Below are 17706 nucleotides of genomic sequence, written 5' to 3' on the forward strand. Positions count from 1 at the left end.
CTTCATCCATTTACCCTTTATTTTGGTTGCACTGTGGTCATTCACACTCAAAACTGTACTGCATTATAAGCATTTTAACTTTTTTTCCTGAATATAAATAGATTGTGTGCTTCCTTTTGACAGGCACAAATCCCCCAATTTGTTATGTCTTTCCCCAAAAAACTATCTTCTTCAGGGCTTTGCAAAATATTTAAGAAAGGAAGGGAAATGTATTATAAGGGCCAGCGTGTGTGATCTTACTGAAGTTTATAAAAGCAAGACTTTAGACTTGTAGGGAAAAAGTTCTCGCTCTCTTTACAAGATGTTCTAAAACAAACAAAAGGAAAGACCAAAAGCTAGCCTGGTGACTGACTGACTGACTTCCAGGATTACCCTCTCCTGGAGAATTTCTCATAGTCTCTGTCTGCATCGCCCAATAGGGGAGCAACTAGCCACTTTATGGCTGCTGAGGCCTTAAAATGTGGCTAGTAGGAAAGGAGATGAGCTGTAAGTTTAAGACAGATTTGAAAAGCTTAGTATGAACAGAAGAATGTAAACTATCTCGTTCATTTAACTATCTCGTTCATTTTTTAATTATTACAAGCTAAAACGATATCTTGGACATGGTTAAATGTTATTAAAATTAATTTCACCTATTTTTTTTACTTTTAATTTCAAGTTACATACATGGCTCGCCTTGTATTTTTCTGTCGGACAGCACTGGTCTAAGTAATTAACAATACCCAGCTGCCTCTAGCATCTACTTCGTTCCCTCCCGTGTCCCGAGCTGCTTCTAACCAAGCGTGGGGCACCGTTAACTCTGCCGAAGCCTGGCGTGCGCTCTTTCTGACCACTGAGACCTGGGGTGTGGAGAGAGGGGGTGATAAAACAAGACTGGGCCCGTACCCACTGCGCATCTCGCAGCACGGGCTCCCGAATCTCCTCTGGCAGCGCGTCCCCCAGCTTTTGCACGAAGCGGCCGCACAGTTCTAGCATTTCCGTCACGGCCCGCTTCGAGGTGCAACGCACCCGGAAGTCTTTTCGGGAAGTGGCAAGAACCGGGGCCCCATCGTTTGTCCCGGCCACTCTCTCCACGTCCCGCGGAGCAGAAAGGGCCACCGACGCAAGAGCCCCCTCCATTTTCCCAACTTGAATTGTGGGCGGAAACTCTGGGAGCGGAAGAGCGGGTTCCCCTGGAGGAAAGAGCATACGTCCGGCCGGAAACTCGGCCTGCAGCAGCAGCGTTCCGCCTGAGGCTCCGCGGGCAAGTCGAGGGATTCAGTGGCTGCGGCGATGGGGGCGGTGGGCGTAGGGCTGGTGGACTGTCACTGCCACCTCTCCGCCCCGGACTTTGACCGCGTATGTGAGGGCGAGGTCGGGCCCGTGGGAGCAGGGAGGCCCCCATTCTTTCCCTTCAGGCTATCCTTGTTCTCCTCCCTTAGGGCGGAGCCGCAAATCCTCCCGGGCCCCCGTCTGTGGTCCTGTGCGACTTGCTCCTTACTCCTTATTTAATCTCACTCACACTGATTTTTCTTTCTCATTCCGAATATCCATATCCTCTATCTCCACTTGGCTTTTATTTGCTGTTACTGGCTACTGGAGTCCTTCCCCCTACCCCGCCTTGGCCCGGCTATCCTACCAGCCTCTCAGCTCCGGGCAGAGAATCCACTTTCCCCAGGACGCCGTCCGCGAAACTCGGGCTCACTCCCGCACGCCGCGTGCTCCAGTTCTACAAGGGAGCGAAGCAAACAAAAACTACCGCGCGCACACACACACACGTAATTTCAAAGTGTTTTATCCGCTACATTGGAAACTAGAGGCTAATAAAAAAGAAGAGCGGGGTCTATTTTAGGGGAAAAACCTCTCAAGAGGTGAAGCTTAAATTGGTGCTGGAAAGACAAAGCGGTGAGTGCATGGTGGTGAGGAAAGCAAGCGGGTTTCAGGCCTCCAGGCAAGACAGAATTTGGACGTTCGAGCTACCGGAAGGCTGGGTGGAGCCTGATGAGCTAAAAAGACGCGTAAAACAAGACCGAAGAGGTTTGCTGAGGTTTAGTGAGTCAGGAGTTCGCATTTCATTAGAAGCACAATGGGGATCCAGTAAAGGGCTTTGCTTTTTAAGGAGAGAGACAAGATCTGATAATCCATTTAAAAACCATTTTGCTGATGTGTGGCTAATGGACAGAGAACAAGAATGGAAGCTAGAAGACCAGCTTAGAAGCTTTTGTAGTATTTAGACTAAAGATAGTGGTTGCAGGGGAGTTTGAGAGAAGCAGATGGATTCAAGGTATATTTTAGAGATAGAATCTGTAGTACATGCTGAGAGGAATTGAGGAAAGAGAGGGAATGGGAGAACTTGAGGATGCTGTAGAGAGGTGGTGGTGCTGAGATGAGGGAAAACTGAGGTTGGAGAGGGCAGGCAGAAAGAATAGGTTTGTTGAGAAAATGGTTATGTTCCGCACATGTTGAAACCTAATATCCATCCAAGTGGAGATGTCATATGGTCATTTAAAAATGTGAATCTTGGGGCTACTCTGGTGGCGCAGTGGTTGAGAGTCTGCCTGCCGATGCAGCGGACGCGGGTTCGTGCCCTGGTCCGGGAAGATCCCACATGCCGCGGAGCGGCTGGGCCCGTGAGCCATGGCCGCTGAGCCTGCGCGTCCAGAGCCTGTGCTCCGCAACGGGAGAGGCCACAACAGTGAGAGGCCCGCGTACCACTAAAATAAATAAATAAATAAAATAGAATGTGAATCTTGGGTTCAGGAGAGAGTTATAGGCTGGAGATTAAAAACTGGGGACTCATTAGCATAATGAGCATAGTAATAAGAGTACTTAAGGTGAGTCAGAGAGAGAAGCATAGGGTTCTGAAGTCAGATAGAGAAGAGAGAGCCAGTCAAGGAGACTGAAAAGTAGCAGCCAGCTAGAGAGGAGTATTTGCAGAAGCCAAGAGTGGAAAATATCTCAAAAAGGAAGGAGTGGACAAGTGAGGAGTTTCTAATGCTGCTGAGGGGTAGAGTAGGAGGACAGAGAAGTGTCCTTTATATTTGACAATAACAGTTTCTGTTTTAGTAGAGTGGGAACAGAAGCCACATTTTACTGAGAGAGTAGATGGGAGGTAGGGTCAGCATAGGCTCTTCACATTCCACCACCTTGTTCCTTGCCATCATTGTCATTCTTTATGGTGCCTCAATTACATTGATATACACAGCCAAAGGACACTTACTTATCCATCTAAAATGATTGTGATTACTTATGTTTATTTTAGGATCTGGATGATGTGTTGGAGAAAGCCAAGAAAGTAAGCCAATACCTATAATTGCCCTTTTTTTGGTTGTTTTTATTTTCCTCCTAATTTTGATCTAAAACAGCTTGAAATTTAGTTATACTATGTTGTTGTTACTTCAATAATAATAAGTTAATAATAAACAGCATTTATTGTTTACTGTGTGCCAGACACTGAGCTAAGCCCATCCTGTACATTATCTCATTTAATGTTTCACAGCAAGCTTCTGAGGAAGCTACTATTTTATAGCCAACCATTACCATTTTATAGATGAGGAAACTAAGGCCTAGAGATTAACTTGTCCAAAGACACACGACTAGTGAGTGATGTAGACAAGATAGTCTGAATCCAAAACACATTCCCACAGCCACCATGCTTACCAGCAATATGGAACAAATTGGTCCATCTTTCAGTTCTTGAATTAACATTATTCTGGAGATCTTGGAGAAATTATAAAAGTTTTCTGAAACAGTTTGATTTGTGTGGGAAAAAAATTATTAATCTTTAGAAGTGTTTACGAAGCTAGCATTTTGTGGTCTTCCCCAAAATTGATAGTCAGAAATGGTTGTCATTTTTACATACAGCCATCTTTCACTGTGGCAGCTTAATTAGGAGTATGGGGTTTGGAGTTACACAGGGGTAGTGATGTTGGGCAAGTTATTTGACTCCATCCAAAACTCTGTCTCTTGATCCATACAGTGGATTACAGCAATGCCTATATCATAGGAGTATGTAGATTAAATGGGGGGTAATATTTATATTCACCAAACATAATACCTGAAGCATAGTAACTACTCAGTGATAGCTATTATGATTATATTGATGGAGTGTGAGTGAGCAAGGATAACTAAAAGCACAGAAAACTTTAAATTTTTATTTAATTATATTGGATGTATATTGTTTGAGACTCTAACTATTCTCTTCATTTTTGTTGCAGGCCAATGTTATGGCTCTTGTGGTGGTTGCTGAACATTCAGGAGAATTTGAAAAGATTATGCAGCTTTCAGAAAGGTGTTACTTCTCATTAAGATTTAGAAAGAGTTGTTAATAAGGATGCAGTTATGATTTCATATTTATAATATCAAAGATCATCAATTTTTAAAGAGAATGAGAAGAAAAACAATCACATTAACATAGCCCTAAAAAAATTCTTTCCTACTTGTTCTTCAGAGTAACTTTGTCTCCTAGTCTAATATTCTGCTTTCTTAATTCGTTCTACATTTTTAGGTATAATGGATTTGTTCTGCCATGCTTGGGTGTTCACCCAGTTCAGGGAGTTTCACCAAAAGACCAAAGAAGTGTCACGTTAAAGGTAACAAACAGTCTTATAAAACAAGAACCGTAAAAAATCATAACATCTTTTGACTCAGTGCTCCTCCTCTTTCAAATTAATATTATAAGGCAATAATCCAAAAGAAATAAATTCTATCTTCTTTCACAAAGATGTTTGTTACAGCAGTTACTTGAAAAAGAGAAAAAGTGGAAAGAGCCTAGAGGTTAGGAGATAAATAACTAGTTAACTTATACAATGTTAAATATAACTATAGAAAGTGTGGACTATAAGGTTTATGTAGCAACATGGAAAATGTTTACAGTATAGTGTAGGGAGACAAGCAGGATACCAAATGGTTTATTCACTGTGACATCCATGTAAAAATATATTCTATAAGGAAAAGACTAGAGAGAAAAGTACAGAAATTATACTCGTTGTGATGGTCTGGTAGAGTTATAAGCACCTTGTTTTCATATTTTTTATCATGTTATCATATTGCTTTGGCAATAAAAGTGATAAGATATCCAGAAAAAGAAAGATACAAATTCATAGATGCGGTACTATAAGGGAACAGATGAGTTCAAGTACATAGTGTCTTCTTTGAACATTGAACTATCCCTATAGGAGTGCTCTTGATCTGTTAAACTGCATTACTTTTATACCCACTCTAAAAAAATTCCTACCCACAAGATCTCACTGACTCACAGTAGTCAATATGTCTTATGTTTCAGACTTTTCTCCTGACTCAGCATCAGGGAGATGCACAGTGTCCTGAGTGCTTTATTACATAATGAGATTGAAAGCCCCATGTTGAAGAAGTAAAGACTTTTTGTTATCTATGAATAAATTAAGATATGAAGACTATCATTTTTTATAATAATAAATCTGTATTCCTACATTGGGGTACCCGAGGTAGTTTTACTTATTTTGAAACAAAATTACTTTTAATTCACTTCAGGTAAAAATAAATACTTATCCTGTAGATTTCCTGAGTTGTTGATATGATAAAATTAGCTAAATTGCCAGAGAGTTGCAATTCCCAATTCCCAAGATGTTGGGGATGATAGCAGGACAGTATTTCTTTCACTTATATAGAGATTTATACTAATAGTCCTTCATTTCAGTAGTCAGTCAACAAGTGTTTAGTGAGCATGTACTATATTTCAAACACTGTTCTAAGCACTATAGAGTAAAATCCCTCTCACAGAAGCCAGATTCTGGATTGGGGAAGACAGTCAACAATTAGATACGTGAACTAAGTGCTTTAAAGGCAATGAAACAAGATTATGTGATGGGGATTGTGGATGCTGGTTTTTAGATTGTGTAGTCAGGGAAGGCCTCTCTGAGGAGGTGGTGTTTGAACTGCAACCTGAATGCAGTTGGCCATGCAAAGAGAGGGGTCAGAGTGTTGAAGGCAAAGGAAACAATGAAGCACAAAGGTCCTAAGGTAGTTACAAGTTTGATGTGGTCAAGAAATAGAAAGAGGACTGATGTGACTAGATGGAAGAGGAAGGAATAGTGAGGTCAGAGGGATTGGGCAGGGATCCCCACTCACCTCATACAGGGCCTTGTTGGATTGTAGTTTACATCAGTGGGGGATTTAAAGTAAGGAGTGACAAGATGTGATTTCTGTTTTGAAAAGATACCCTTGGCAATGGTGTGAAGAATCAATTTTGAAGAGGGCAAAAAAGGAAGAAGGGAGAATAGTTAAAAGACTGTTGGCAATAGTCCATGTGAGAAACGATGGTGGATTGGACCAGAGTGGTAGCAGTGGAGATGAAGAGAAGTGAGTGGATTTGGCATGTTTTTGGCATGAATGTAGAACTGATAGGACTATTTAACTTACAAAACTAAATAAAATACCAACAATGTACAGGTAAGTCTAGATTCTCAAAACAGACAGGAACTCAGCAAATCTCAAGATAGCCCGCTGGAAAAGACCAGAGTTAAGCAGTTTTGTTCCTAACGTGCTTGTAGTCCCCACAATAGTTTAGTTTTCCCATTGTGGTTAGATTACAAGCTCCTACCATGTGGTACAAAGGTAGGTATGTACAATATGTAAGTATTCATTAAATTACCTTGGTTTATAAAATGAAAATTGCCTAGCATCACACAAATCTTTCAGCATATTCAATAAATATTATTACCAGGCAGAATTTAAGCCCCTGGGATACCCTGGGGAATCGCAATTCACTGTCTACAAGCTACTGCCCCCTCCAGGCAGGGCACGTGCTGTCCATTTGGCTCCTGTCCCTACTTAACCCACTTCACTCATTTCGGTTACACGCCTGACCCCTGTTCTAAAGGTTCTGAAGACTAAACATTTTCTTTAATAAAAAAATCAATTCTAATTATTTTAAATCATTCAGAATAAAGCTCTCCTCCCTCCCCTTGCCCTTCTTTCTTCCATCCTTTCCTTCTCTCTCCTTTCTTCTCTCAACAGCATAGTGGAAACAGTATGGGCTTTGAAGTCAGAGAGACTTGGCCTACTGGCTTCTGTGATCTGTGGCACTTAACTTTGCCAAGTCTCAATTTCCTCATTTGTAAATCGTGAATAATTATTTAGTTGTAGTATGCCCAGTCATAGGGTATAGAGGTATAGGATATTTTAAAACCCTACAATAGAACCATTAGCTGTTAAAGAACTTGAGACTTCATGGAGGAAGTGGGAATAGAACTGGTCAGTTTTAGACCTATGAATGTCCTTATAAATATTTTTACATCTATTAAAATGATAAAGACCACACATACATTTATACATATTGAATCTGTGATATGAATTATATTAATTTCTATTTACTATACCTGACTTGCCAGAAACTTCCAAAATATTTCATGAGGAATGGGAACAGTCTCATTGTAAATGTATTTTGCTTCTTTTTATAGATAATACATATTCCAAGAAACATATTTTCCCTGTATCTGGTCTTCATCCAAATGTGTAATTTCTTTCTGACTGAAGACTTTCTAAGTGTCAAACATTTCCTGAGTAATCTCTCCAACTTCTCCAGTCCCTTTGAGGTCCCACAGACACACAGTAGTTTGGATGTTTGATATGGAAAATCTTTGCCTGACACTTTGACCTACTCAGCTATTGCCAGACATCTTCTCTGGTATTTAGGGTTATACACTCTTAGCTCTACATGACAATATTAATTCTTCTTCATTGAGTCTACTGGAATGTCTGAGGCCTTGATTTACCCTTCCTCATCTTCTTTTCTCTCTCTTGAGGTATAATTATAAAATCTCCTCTTCTTCCTCTACCATATGGTTTACCTCCTTTTTCTTTTTTTTTTTTTTTTACGATACGTGGGCCTCTCACTGTTGTGGCCTTTACCCCTGCGGAGCACAGGCTCCGGATGCGCAGGCTCAGCGGCCATGGCTCACAGGCCCAGCTGCTCCGCGGCATGTGGGATCCTCCCAGACCCGGGCATGAACCCGTGTCCCCTGCATCGGCAGGCGGACTCTCAACCACTGCGCCACCAGGGAAGCCCTACCTCCCTTTTCTTAATTTTCCCTTGTTCTGATTATCCTCACTAGAAGTACCTTGAATTTACATATTCTGAGACTAAAATCCTCAAAGTAGTTTAAAATATCTAGAAGCAAATTTTCCATGTATTTGTCTTTCCCTTGTCTTAAAGGGATCCCTCACAGGGGGAATTCTCTTTAAGTGGAAATAGTAATATCATGGAAACTAACAGTACACAGTTACTTCAATAGTTGGCAAACAACATATTTGTGGTATTTAATATGTATATTGTTGAACCTTTAGGACAAAGATAGGCTACACAGGACTATAAAGACAAAAGAAATTAGTGAAAATAGTGCAAAGGGTGTATGGGATTATCACTATTAAAAATTCACAAGGCATCAGTACCCTAAGAGGAGAACATAGCAGTGCACTCCCCAAAACTCACAAAGGTGACCACTTGGTGGCTTTCTTCTCTCTTGCTCAGCTATTCCAGGAAATCCAGTTCACTCCTCCTAAATGCCAGGAAATGCCTCCTGAACAGAAGGAAGGGTTTAAGTGGGAATCTTCGTAAGAAGTCATGTTCTTGGGACTTCCCTAGTGGTCCAGTGGCTAAGACTCTGCGCTCCCAATATAGGGGGCCCGGGTTCAATCCCTGGTCAAGGGACTAGATCCCACATGCCACAACTAAGAGTTCGCCTGCCGCAACTAAAGATTCCGCATGCCACAACTAAAAGATCCTGCATGCCCCAATGAAGATCCCGCACACAGCAGTGAAGATCCTGTATGCTGCAACTATGACCCGGCACAGCCAAATAATAAATAAATACTTTTTTAAAAAGGAAGTCATGTTCTTGTAACATAAATGGATGTGGGATGTTTGTACTCAAATTTCCGGACAGAAGTACTCACCATTATAGAAGGATTACATTCTTAGTTCCTCAACTGGTTAAAAGGTATTGACTATGTAAAGGACCCAGTATAGCATAGTGCCTGGCATATAATGGGTGTTTATACAAAACCTATAAAATTCCCTTCTCCTATTTTAATAAATTTACTTTCTTTTCATCCCAGGATTTGGATGTAGCTTTGCCCATTATCGAGAATTATAAGGATCGATTGTTGGCAATTGGAGAGGTAAATACCCACTAGCTGATCAAATGATTTCTAATCCAGACTTTCATGTGATAGATGAAAATAGTCCTTAATTCTGTATTGGTGATTATAACAGACTTGGATAATTATGTTCACCCTGTTCAGCTGAATAATACTTTGTCAGTACTTCCTCAATAATCAAAAGTGCTTAGGGATTAAAACAATAGAAGTCTCCCCATGGGCTTATGTTAATGAAAGAAAACTATTACCATTTCAATGTACTTCCCTCTTTTTTTCCTTTTGCTTACATAGGGTTATCTCTCTGGTTGGTTAAAATAGTATATACAAGCATAGTTTAAATAGGTTAGAGTTTATAATTAAAGAACATTTTTTATTAAATAATTTACAGCTGTGAAACATCTTATCACTTGGTAATTCCACTTATAATTAAAGATAAAAGATAAGAATAGCACTTACATTCAGAATCTAGGTTATCACGATGCATGCCAGAATAGAATCAAGGGAAGCAGTCATTTATAATCGTCACTGTCCAGTGTGGTTACCACATGCAGCTGTTGAGCACTTGAAATGTGACTGGCCCAAATTGAGATGTGCTATCAGGATAAAATGCACTGAGGATTTCAAAGTCTCAATACCTCAAAAAAGGAATGTAAAATAACTCAATAATTTTTTTTATTGATTATGTGTTGACATAATAATATGACTATATGATAATATTGATAATGTTTTAGATATAGTGGATTAAATATATCATTAAAATTAATTTCACCTGTTTCTTGTTAGTGTTTTTAATGTAGCTACTGGGAACTGTAAGGTTGTGTATGTGGCTTATGTGTGTGGCTCCCATTATATTTCTCTTGGACTGTACTGCACCATAATATGTCTTTGGGGATTCATTAAACCATAAACATGTAATTCTGTTTTATTTTTCCATTATAGGTTGGACTAGATTTCTCCCCCAGAATTGCTGGCACTGATGAACAGAAGGAAGAGCAAAGACAAGTCCTAATCAGACAGGTCCAATTAGCCAAAAGACTAAATTTGCCTTTGTAGGTTAATTATCATCTTTCTATATTAATAGTTACAGAGCAAATTAAGTAATGATTCTCCTGAAATTGAGCTCTACTTTTCTTTTTCTCTGAATTGCTTTAATATAACAAAAATAATAATTTCATATTAAGTACTCAAAAGGAATTTTTTTTTTGTTTACCAGAAATGTTCACTCACGCTCAGCTGGAAGACCCACCATCAGCCTCTTAAATGAGCAAGGTATTTAGATTCCTGAGAAAAATGTGCCTAATGTTTAAGTTTGACAATTCCAGTCCATATTCCCAGTAGAACAAGCCATGCTTTACTTGATTTCTTAAAGGGAAGGGAATGGGTCAAGGGTAGAGATGGAAATCAACTAAGATGGTTTTGCAAGTCAGCCTACTATTTACAAGGTTTTCAGTGTGATTATGATGTTTATCAGGCCAGGATAAAGCAAATGAAAAATTGGATCAAGTAATTTTAATGCCTTAATTTGAAAATTAGCAGCTCCAACATTTTAGTCAGCGTATGTGAGAGAGGAAAAAACAAAGCAAAGAAGGGTGATCACATTGAGTTACTGTTTTGCATGTTTTATGGCTGCTGCTTTAGAAAATGGTATTATACAGATTGTGGCCATCTTATATAAAATGCACTGTCATCTTCACCAGTTGTTCCTAAAGAAAAAATACTTCTCATAGGATTACTTTTCAAATTTTTAAAGTGCTGTCCACGGTAAGAAATATACTTTATTTTGAAACTCGATATATACACATACATACTGTTTTTGGCACTGACTTTATTTCGAAACTCAGTATATACATATACAGAAAACTGACAAAAGTTCAAGAAGCAGTACATCTATATGTATGTTTGTATAGATATGTGTGTGTGCGTGTGTTTATGCACACAAATATATAAACACACACTGGCCAGTCGTGACCCACTAATTTGATTTCATAATTCACAGTAGTAACTCACTAAATGTCACACCTACCAACAGTATCAAATAGTGAAGTAAACATAATTGCCTACAACTAGAAAGCACTGTATTTCTCAGTGATGAGTACTGAATCCCCCTGGATTCACCGAGAACATGATTTTTGTGCAGGCTGAGCAGCCATCCTTTAAGAACTGGAGATGGTTTTTGTGAAACTAACTCTGAGTGTTGAATTTGTGAGTCATTTATTTCCTCATTTCTTCTTTCACTAGCATCCTTCTTAAGGACAATTTGCTTAAAAACCTATTAGGAACAATAATTTGACAGTTCAGAAACTTTTGGAGAAGGTTTGATGGTATAGGAAGTTTAAATAATTGCTTAAATTGTATTTATTAATTTTATTCTGAAGATTTAGAGAAGGTTTGATGGTATAGGAAGTTTAAATAATTGCTCAATTATATTTATTAATTTTATTCTGAAGATTAAGAATTTACTATATTTTTATTCTACTGGTTGAACACTATATGTTTATCTACTCTTTAGAAATCATAGAACCTTATAGTGACCGACATTTACTTAAAATCTGTGTTGTTCAATTTGATTAGTGGTAAAACCTCTCATTAAGGAAATAAAATGGAAATGTGATATATCTTTAATTTTTGAGAGGCGCTGACAAAGTGTTGCTGCATGCATTTGATGGTCGGCCATCTGTAGCCATGGAAGGAGTAAAAGCTGGGTACTTCTTCTCAATTCCTCCTTCTATCATAAGAAGTGGACAGGTAAATTCTTTCATTAAACCTCATTTTATACTTTGTGAAATATACTTTGAAATATGAACTTTTATTATATACTTGTGATACTATTCTGGTTTCATTGCAAAAATTAATCTTAGGTCCCTACCTCATATAAAGAGTAACTCAAAAGTGGATCAAAGACCTAAGTATAAGAGCTAAAATTATAAAACTCTTAGAAGAAAACAGATCTAAATCTTTGTGACCTTGGATCAGGCAGTGGTTTCTTAGCTATGACACCAAAGGCACAAGCAACCAAAGAAAAAATAGATAAATTGGATATCATCAAAATAAACTTCCACTCACAAAAAAAAATAAACTTCCACTAACAAAAAATTGGGCAGCTCATACTCAAAAGACCTGAACTTCTGATAGCTTTCAGAAAAAGGATATTAAAGGCAGTGTGAGGGAGGAGGCTGCAGGATATGTGAGCAGCTTGTGCTCAGTTCTCGAATTGATTGGCGTCAAGGTGAAGTTTTGAGCATCATCAATCTTCTGGTTTCAGCTGGTCTGGGGTCTACATGCTTGAGGTCAGCAGTTTCCATCTGATTGGGGTCTGCTTTCTGTAAGAACAGCTTAGGAGTGTGTGTCAGGCCTCTATCTATAACTTTCAGGGAACTGGGAATTTGGTGACTCTGCTATGTGGCGAATTCATAGTCTAAGTTGTTACCAGTTTTCCGACCCAACAGCTATTCATTGCTCCTACATCTTCACATTTCCTAATCACTAATTCTTGAACCAGCCTTTTGAGGCCCAGGGGAGGCCTGGGAGACTTGAAGCAAAAGCAATTTACTTCAAAATACAGGGACACTGGGCCTTATATATGGTTTCAGGTGGAAAGTTCTAGAAATGTCAATTAGGTCATGTTAATTGATAGTCCATGATTACTTTTATTTTTCCTACTTTTATCATTTGTGGAGAAATTTCTTATTTATTTATTTATTTATTTTATTTATTTATCTTTGGGTATTGGGTCTTCGTTGCTGTGCGCGGGCTTTCTCTAGTTGAGGGGAGCAGGGGCTACTCTTCATTGTGGTGCATAGACTTCTCATTCGGTGGCTTCTCTTGTTGCAGAGCACGGGCTCTAGGTACGCGGGCTTCAGTAGTTGTGGCAGGTGGGCTCAGTAGTTGTGGCTCATGGGCTTAGTTGCTCCATGGCATGTGGGATCTTCCCAGCCCAGGGCTCAAACCCGTGTCCCCTGCATTGGCAAGTGGATTCTTAACCACTATGCCACCAGGGAAGTCACTCTTCCTTGGATCTTTCAGTAGGCATATGATATCAGATGTTTGGGTTCTTGCTGGATGTTACCTCATTTTTTGCTCTTGGTTACTACTCTTTGGGTTCCTAGAGGCTTCGGATAATTTTTGGCAAAGAATGTTTCTTCTTAAATCTAACCATTAATGTAGAATGATGAGAACATAGTGAACATTTATTAATTGAATATTAAAGTATGAATTTTAGATTCTTGCAGAGTAGTATGCATTGACATGTGGGTTTAATGCTACTTATTTAATCTTTACTTCTCATGTTTTAAACTTACTAGCTTTCTCTTTTCTCTAAGAAGCAGAAACTTGTTAAACAGTTGCCTTTAACTTCGATTTGCTTGGAAACAGATTCACCTGCGCTAGGGCCAGAAAAAAAGGTAAATGATTTTCTAATTTCTACATTATTTAGATTGTGTCTTTTATTTGAACTATTTTCAGTTTAGCTGTGTTTCTCATTCCAGTGTAAATATAATGGGATCCTACTTTAATGCTAGGTTGAAAGGTTATATTGACTTAATTTCAAGTCTTTTGTAAATATGGCTGTTGTGCTACACAGAATATTATTTGATATGGGTCATGTCCTAATTTATGTAATACTGAAATCCAGACCAGTATAGTAAAAAGCTTAGTGTCTAGAGGCGGAAAGGGCTGGATTCAAATCCTGTCTCTGATACCCACTAGCTGTATAACTTTGGGCAAGTTCCTTAATCTCTCTGAAACTGTTTCTACATTTATAAAATGTGGGTAAAATAATAGTAAAATATTTTGAAGTATTACAGTGGGGATTAAATGAAGTAATGTATATGAAAGTGCCTAGGGCTTCCCTGGTGGCGCAGTGGTTGAGAGTCCGCCTGCCAACGCAGGGGACACGGGTTCGTGCCCCGGTCCGGGAAGATCCCACATACCGCGGAGCGGCTGGGTCCGTGAGCCATGGCCGCTGAGCCTGCACGTCTGGAGCCTGTGCTCCGCAACGGGAGAGGCCACAACAGTGAGAGGCCCACGTACCACAAAAAAAAAAGAAAAGAATATAGAAGAGGAATGAGAAAATAGAGGATTATAACCACATTTATTTTCTTGTTTGACTGTAGGACAGAATGGTACAAAATTGCCTTCCTGGTTAGTGTGAAATAGGATGAGAATGACCTAGCTTTTTCACCCTAAACAGAAATGAATTTCAAATGCTCTTATAACTCAGTTTTATGTTTGTATTTAGATAATTTGATAAAAATTGTGGGTTTCTGGCATAGTGCCTTGCACATAGTAGGTACTCAAAAACATTTATTGAATAAATGAATTTTAAAACTGAGGAATTCCCTGGTGGTCCAGTGATTAGAAATCTGCACTTCCACTGCAGGGGGCACGGGTTCAATCCCTGGTCGGGGAACTAAGATCCTGCATGCCACACAGCGCAGCCAAAAAATAAAAATAAAAAAAATAAAACTGAATATGCTTTTTGTTAAGTAAAATGTGTTTGTTCTAGAAAAATAGAAAACAGAAAATCATAAGAAAATAGAACCATCTACCACTGAAAGGTTACCACTATAGTATAGTGGTTAAAAGCATAAACTCTGATGTCAGCTTGCACAGGTTTAAACCTCAACTGGGCTACCTACTCGCTGTTTAGGATCCCTTCTTATCTGTAAAAAAGGGATGCTAATAATAATAGTACCTATCTCACAGAGTTATTTTGAGGATTAAATGAGAAATTCCATGAAAACGTTAAAACAAAACCTTGCCTACAACAAGCACTAAATAAATGAAGGTTCTTATGTCCTGCCACACTTCTTTATGTCCATATATGTATACATAATATTTTTTTCATAAAAATAGGATTAGCCTCAACACATTTCATAACTGCTTTTTTTTTTTTTTTTTTTTGCGGTACGTGGGCCTCTCACTGTTGTGGCCTCTCCCGTTGTGGAGCACAGGCTCTGGACGTGCAGGCTCAGCAGCCGTGGCTCACGGGCCCAGCCGCTCCACGGCATGTGGGATCCTCCCGGACCGGGGCACGAACCCGTGTCCCCTGCGTTGGCAGGCGGACTCTCAACCACTGCGCCACCAGGGAAGCCCCCATAACTTGCTTTTATGTGGTGAACACATATAAATATCAATAAATATACTTTTCCTTATCATGTTTAATAAGTATATAAATTTTAGTGTGTGAATGTGCCACAATATATTTAACTTGATACTGTCATTTAGGTTATTTGTTTCCAACACAGTACAGTTGACCCTTGAACAAGAAGTGCTTAGGGGTACCAACACCCTCCCCAACCCCCCAGCCCCACCCCATACCATGGAAAATACATGTCTGTCCACCCTCCACCTCTTCAGTTTTGCATCTGCGGATTCAGCCCTCATTTTCGTGGTTCTGCATTCACAGATTCAACCACGCTTGGATTGTGTAGTACTGTAGTATTTATTGAAAAAAAAATCCATGTATAAGTGGACCCACACAGTTCAAAACCATGTTTTTCAGGGGTCAACTGTATTATAAACAATATGATGAATGTCCTTGAACCTAAATCTTGGTGTGCATTTTTCATTGTTTTCTTAGGCTACGTTATCAAGGTTATTTTTTAACCTTGTTATCTTATTCCTCTGAACATTATCATCCTGAGTCGATAACTTAATAGTAACAACAATAATATATTTCATCAAATCTAAATGCCACTGATTGTAGATGTACCACTGTTTTGTGACCATTAAGGAAAAAAACACTACAATTATACTTTCACATGCCACTGAATGTCATTAAAATAAAATATATGTCAATTTCAGAGATGTTAAGATAGGGGAGAAATGCATCTTAGAATCAGTGAAATATGACTACATAATCTGTGTAGTCTTCCAGACACCATGGCATTACTGAGTCAAACTGTAACGTAGCCTGTGAGTTGAAATGGCCAAGCTACAGAGCTTGACCTTTGCAAGCACTCACTTGAGGAACAAACCAAAGCACAGTTAATTCATCAGTCAGGCAGGTCACCAAGTGTCCACTTTGTGCAGACTGCTTCATATGCTAGGTGCTGGGACCTCGACTGGTAATACCCCAGGGCTCTTTTCAGGAGCAGGATAGACTTACAGTTAATGTTGTAGCCTTAGCTTTCAAGCTGAAGTTCAGGGCCTTTTCCTCAGCTTCGCCTCACCCCCATTAAAAAAAAAAGAAAGAGCTCATCAGTTGTTTTTACCAACTCATTTTCATCTCTTTTATCTACAGTCTTCAAGGATTGCTTCCCTTGAGTGTCATGTTTGATTAATGTCTGCTTTGTCTGTCTCAGGTACGGAATGAGCCCCAAAACATTTCCATTTCAGCAGAATATATTGCCCAGGTGAAAGGGATCTCAGTGGAGGAAGTTATAGAAGTGACAACACAGAACGCATTGAAACTGTTTCCCAAACTTCAGTACCTGCTCCCGAAATAGCTTCAAAACAAAATCAAGTGCAGAGGGCACTGTTTGAGAAAAATAAATGTTCTGATGAAGAGTCTGAACTGAAGAAGCCATTGTATCGGGATTATAATTTTAGAGAAATATTTTTCTTAGAAGTAAAACTGGGCTTAGATCCTAAAACCCTGGGTTCTAATTCTACCTTGCACTGCTTTTCAATTAACGGAGTCCTAGCAGGAGATTGGGAAATACCACTGCTTCTTACTTTGCCCTGCTAAATAGAACCACCAAATGAACTGAAACCATTTCTTCTGGCAAGGGTGGCTCCCACAGGTAAGAAATAAGTGCTACTGTGATGGCGTGGAATAGGCTAAAGTTTGATCCTTTACCACCTGTTTGACTTCCCACAGGATTTATCCAGTGAAAGGAGAGTGTCTAGTTTTTTATACTATCAGAAATCTTATCATTTCTGGGTTTACAAAATTGAACTTTTAGTACTTTGAATTATCTCTCATTTTAAGAGAAAAATGTACAAGGTTTTCATATAGATCTTAGATTTTGACTTATAAAGCCCATGGTTCGTGCAATCACCGTTAAATACCAAGCACCACAGTTTAATTAATAAATTGGTTTTAAGTTCCAGTCTGAATTTTGTCACATGTTTAAAATGTACATAGCTCTATTAAAAATGTATCTGACTTTTTTGCATGCAATAATATTTCATATTTTTCAGTTTTAAAAATCTCTGGTATGAAAAGAGTCCAGTGGATGGTGGTGATAGTAGCACAACAATATAAATGTGCTTGAAGCCACTAAACTATACCCTTAAAAATTCTTGAGATGGTAAATTTTATGTTATGTGTACTTTACCACAATTTTTTAGAAAAACATCTTAGGTGTAGGTTACAAGGTATTGAGATCCATACCAAAACATGAGTATTTAATTTTGTTAAATTACATAAGCAGCAAATACTGGAAAAAGTACCTGTCAGAGAAATAAGTTAACTTCCTAAAAAGCCAAGTGATTTTACATAATCTTCAATACTTTGAAATGAATTCATTTATAGAAGAATCAAAACTAGTTCTAGGGCAGATTGTCCAAATCAAACTAGACTATCTAAGAAGCAGAATAGAACGCTTTATGAGATACTTAACCACTTATCAGCATCATGACAGG

General features: G+C 38.9%; 2 protein-coding genes across 5 annotated transcripts in view; one reads left to right on the plus strand and one right to left on the minus strand.

Moving 5' to 3' along the window:
* The window catches only part of NSL1 (NSL1 component of MIS12 kinetochore complex), a 37266-nt gene extending 36125 nt beyond the window's left edge, over nucleotides 1-1141 (minus strand). The window contains exon 1 of the mRNA XM_060131202.1: nucleotides 886-1141. Within this exon, the coding sequence (XP_059987185.1) occupies nucleotides 886-1119 (234 nt within the window). The 5' untranslated portion in view covers nucleotides 1120-1141. The remainder of the gene's footprint in view (nucleotides 1-885) is intronic.
* Nucleotides 1096-17220, plus strand: TATDN3 (TatD DNase domain containing 3). 4 transcript variants are annotated; one of them, XM_060131216.1, is made up of 10 exons: nucleotides 1103-1338; nucleotides 3242-3274; nucleotides 4197-4270; nucleotides 4487-4571; nucleotides 9076-9138; nucleotides 10057-10166; nucleotides 10331-10386; nucleotides 11750-11862; nucleotides 13437-13517; nucleotides 16422-17220. In XM_060131216.1, exons 1-10 carry the CDS (start codon nucleotides 1273-1275, stop codon nucleotides 16563-16565), a joined length of 825 nt encoding a protein of 274 aa, XP_059987199.1. In that variant the 5' UTR covers nucleotides 1103-1272; the 3' UTR covers nucleotides 16566-17220. The 4 variants fall into 4 exon arrangements, with proteins under 4 accessions (XP_059987228.1, XP_059987199.1, XP_059987209.1 ...); XM_060131226.1 differs by having other exon boundaries at nucleotides 1114-1338; nucleotides 13440-13517; XM_060131235.1 differs by lacking the exon at nucleotides 1103-1338 and adding an exon at nucleotides 1420-1884.
* Nucleotides 17221-17706: the final 486 nt, after the last annotated feature.

This window comes from Lagenorhynchus albirostris, chromosome 2, assembly GCF_949774975.1.
Source record: "Lagenorhynchus albirostris chromosome 2, mLagAlb1.1, whole genome shotgun sequence".
NCBI classification, from domain to species: domain Eukaryota; kingdom Metazoa; phylum Chordata; class Mammalia; order Artiodactyla; family Delphinidae; genus Lagenorhynchus; species Lagenorhynchus albirostris.

Excerpts from the sequence above, each read along its gene's own strand:
- TATDN3 (XM_060131216.1), top strand. The coding sequence starts at position 1,273 with ATGGGGGCGGTGGGCGTAGGGCTGGTGGACTGTCACTGCCACCTCTCC. Across the intron at positions 1,339-3,241 it reads CCGCCCCGGACTTTGACCGC|GATCTGGATGATGTGTTGGA; the intron begins GTATGTGAGGGC and ends TGTTTATTTTAG. Across the intron at positions 3,275-4,196 it reads TGTTGGAGAAAGCCAAGAAA|GCCAATGTTATGGCTCTTGT; the intron begins GTAAGCCAATAC and ends TTTTTGTTGCAG.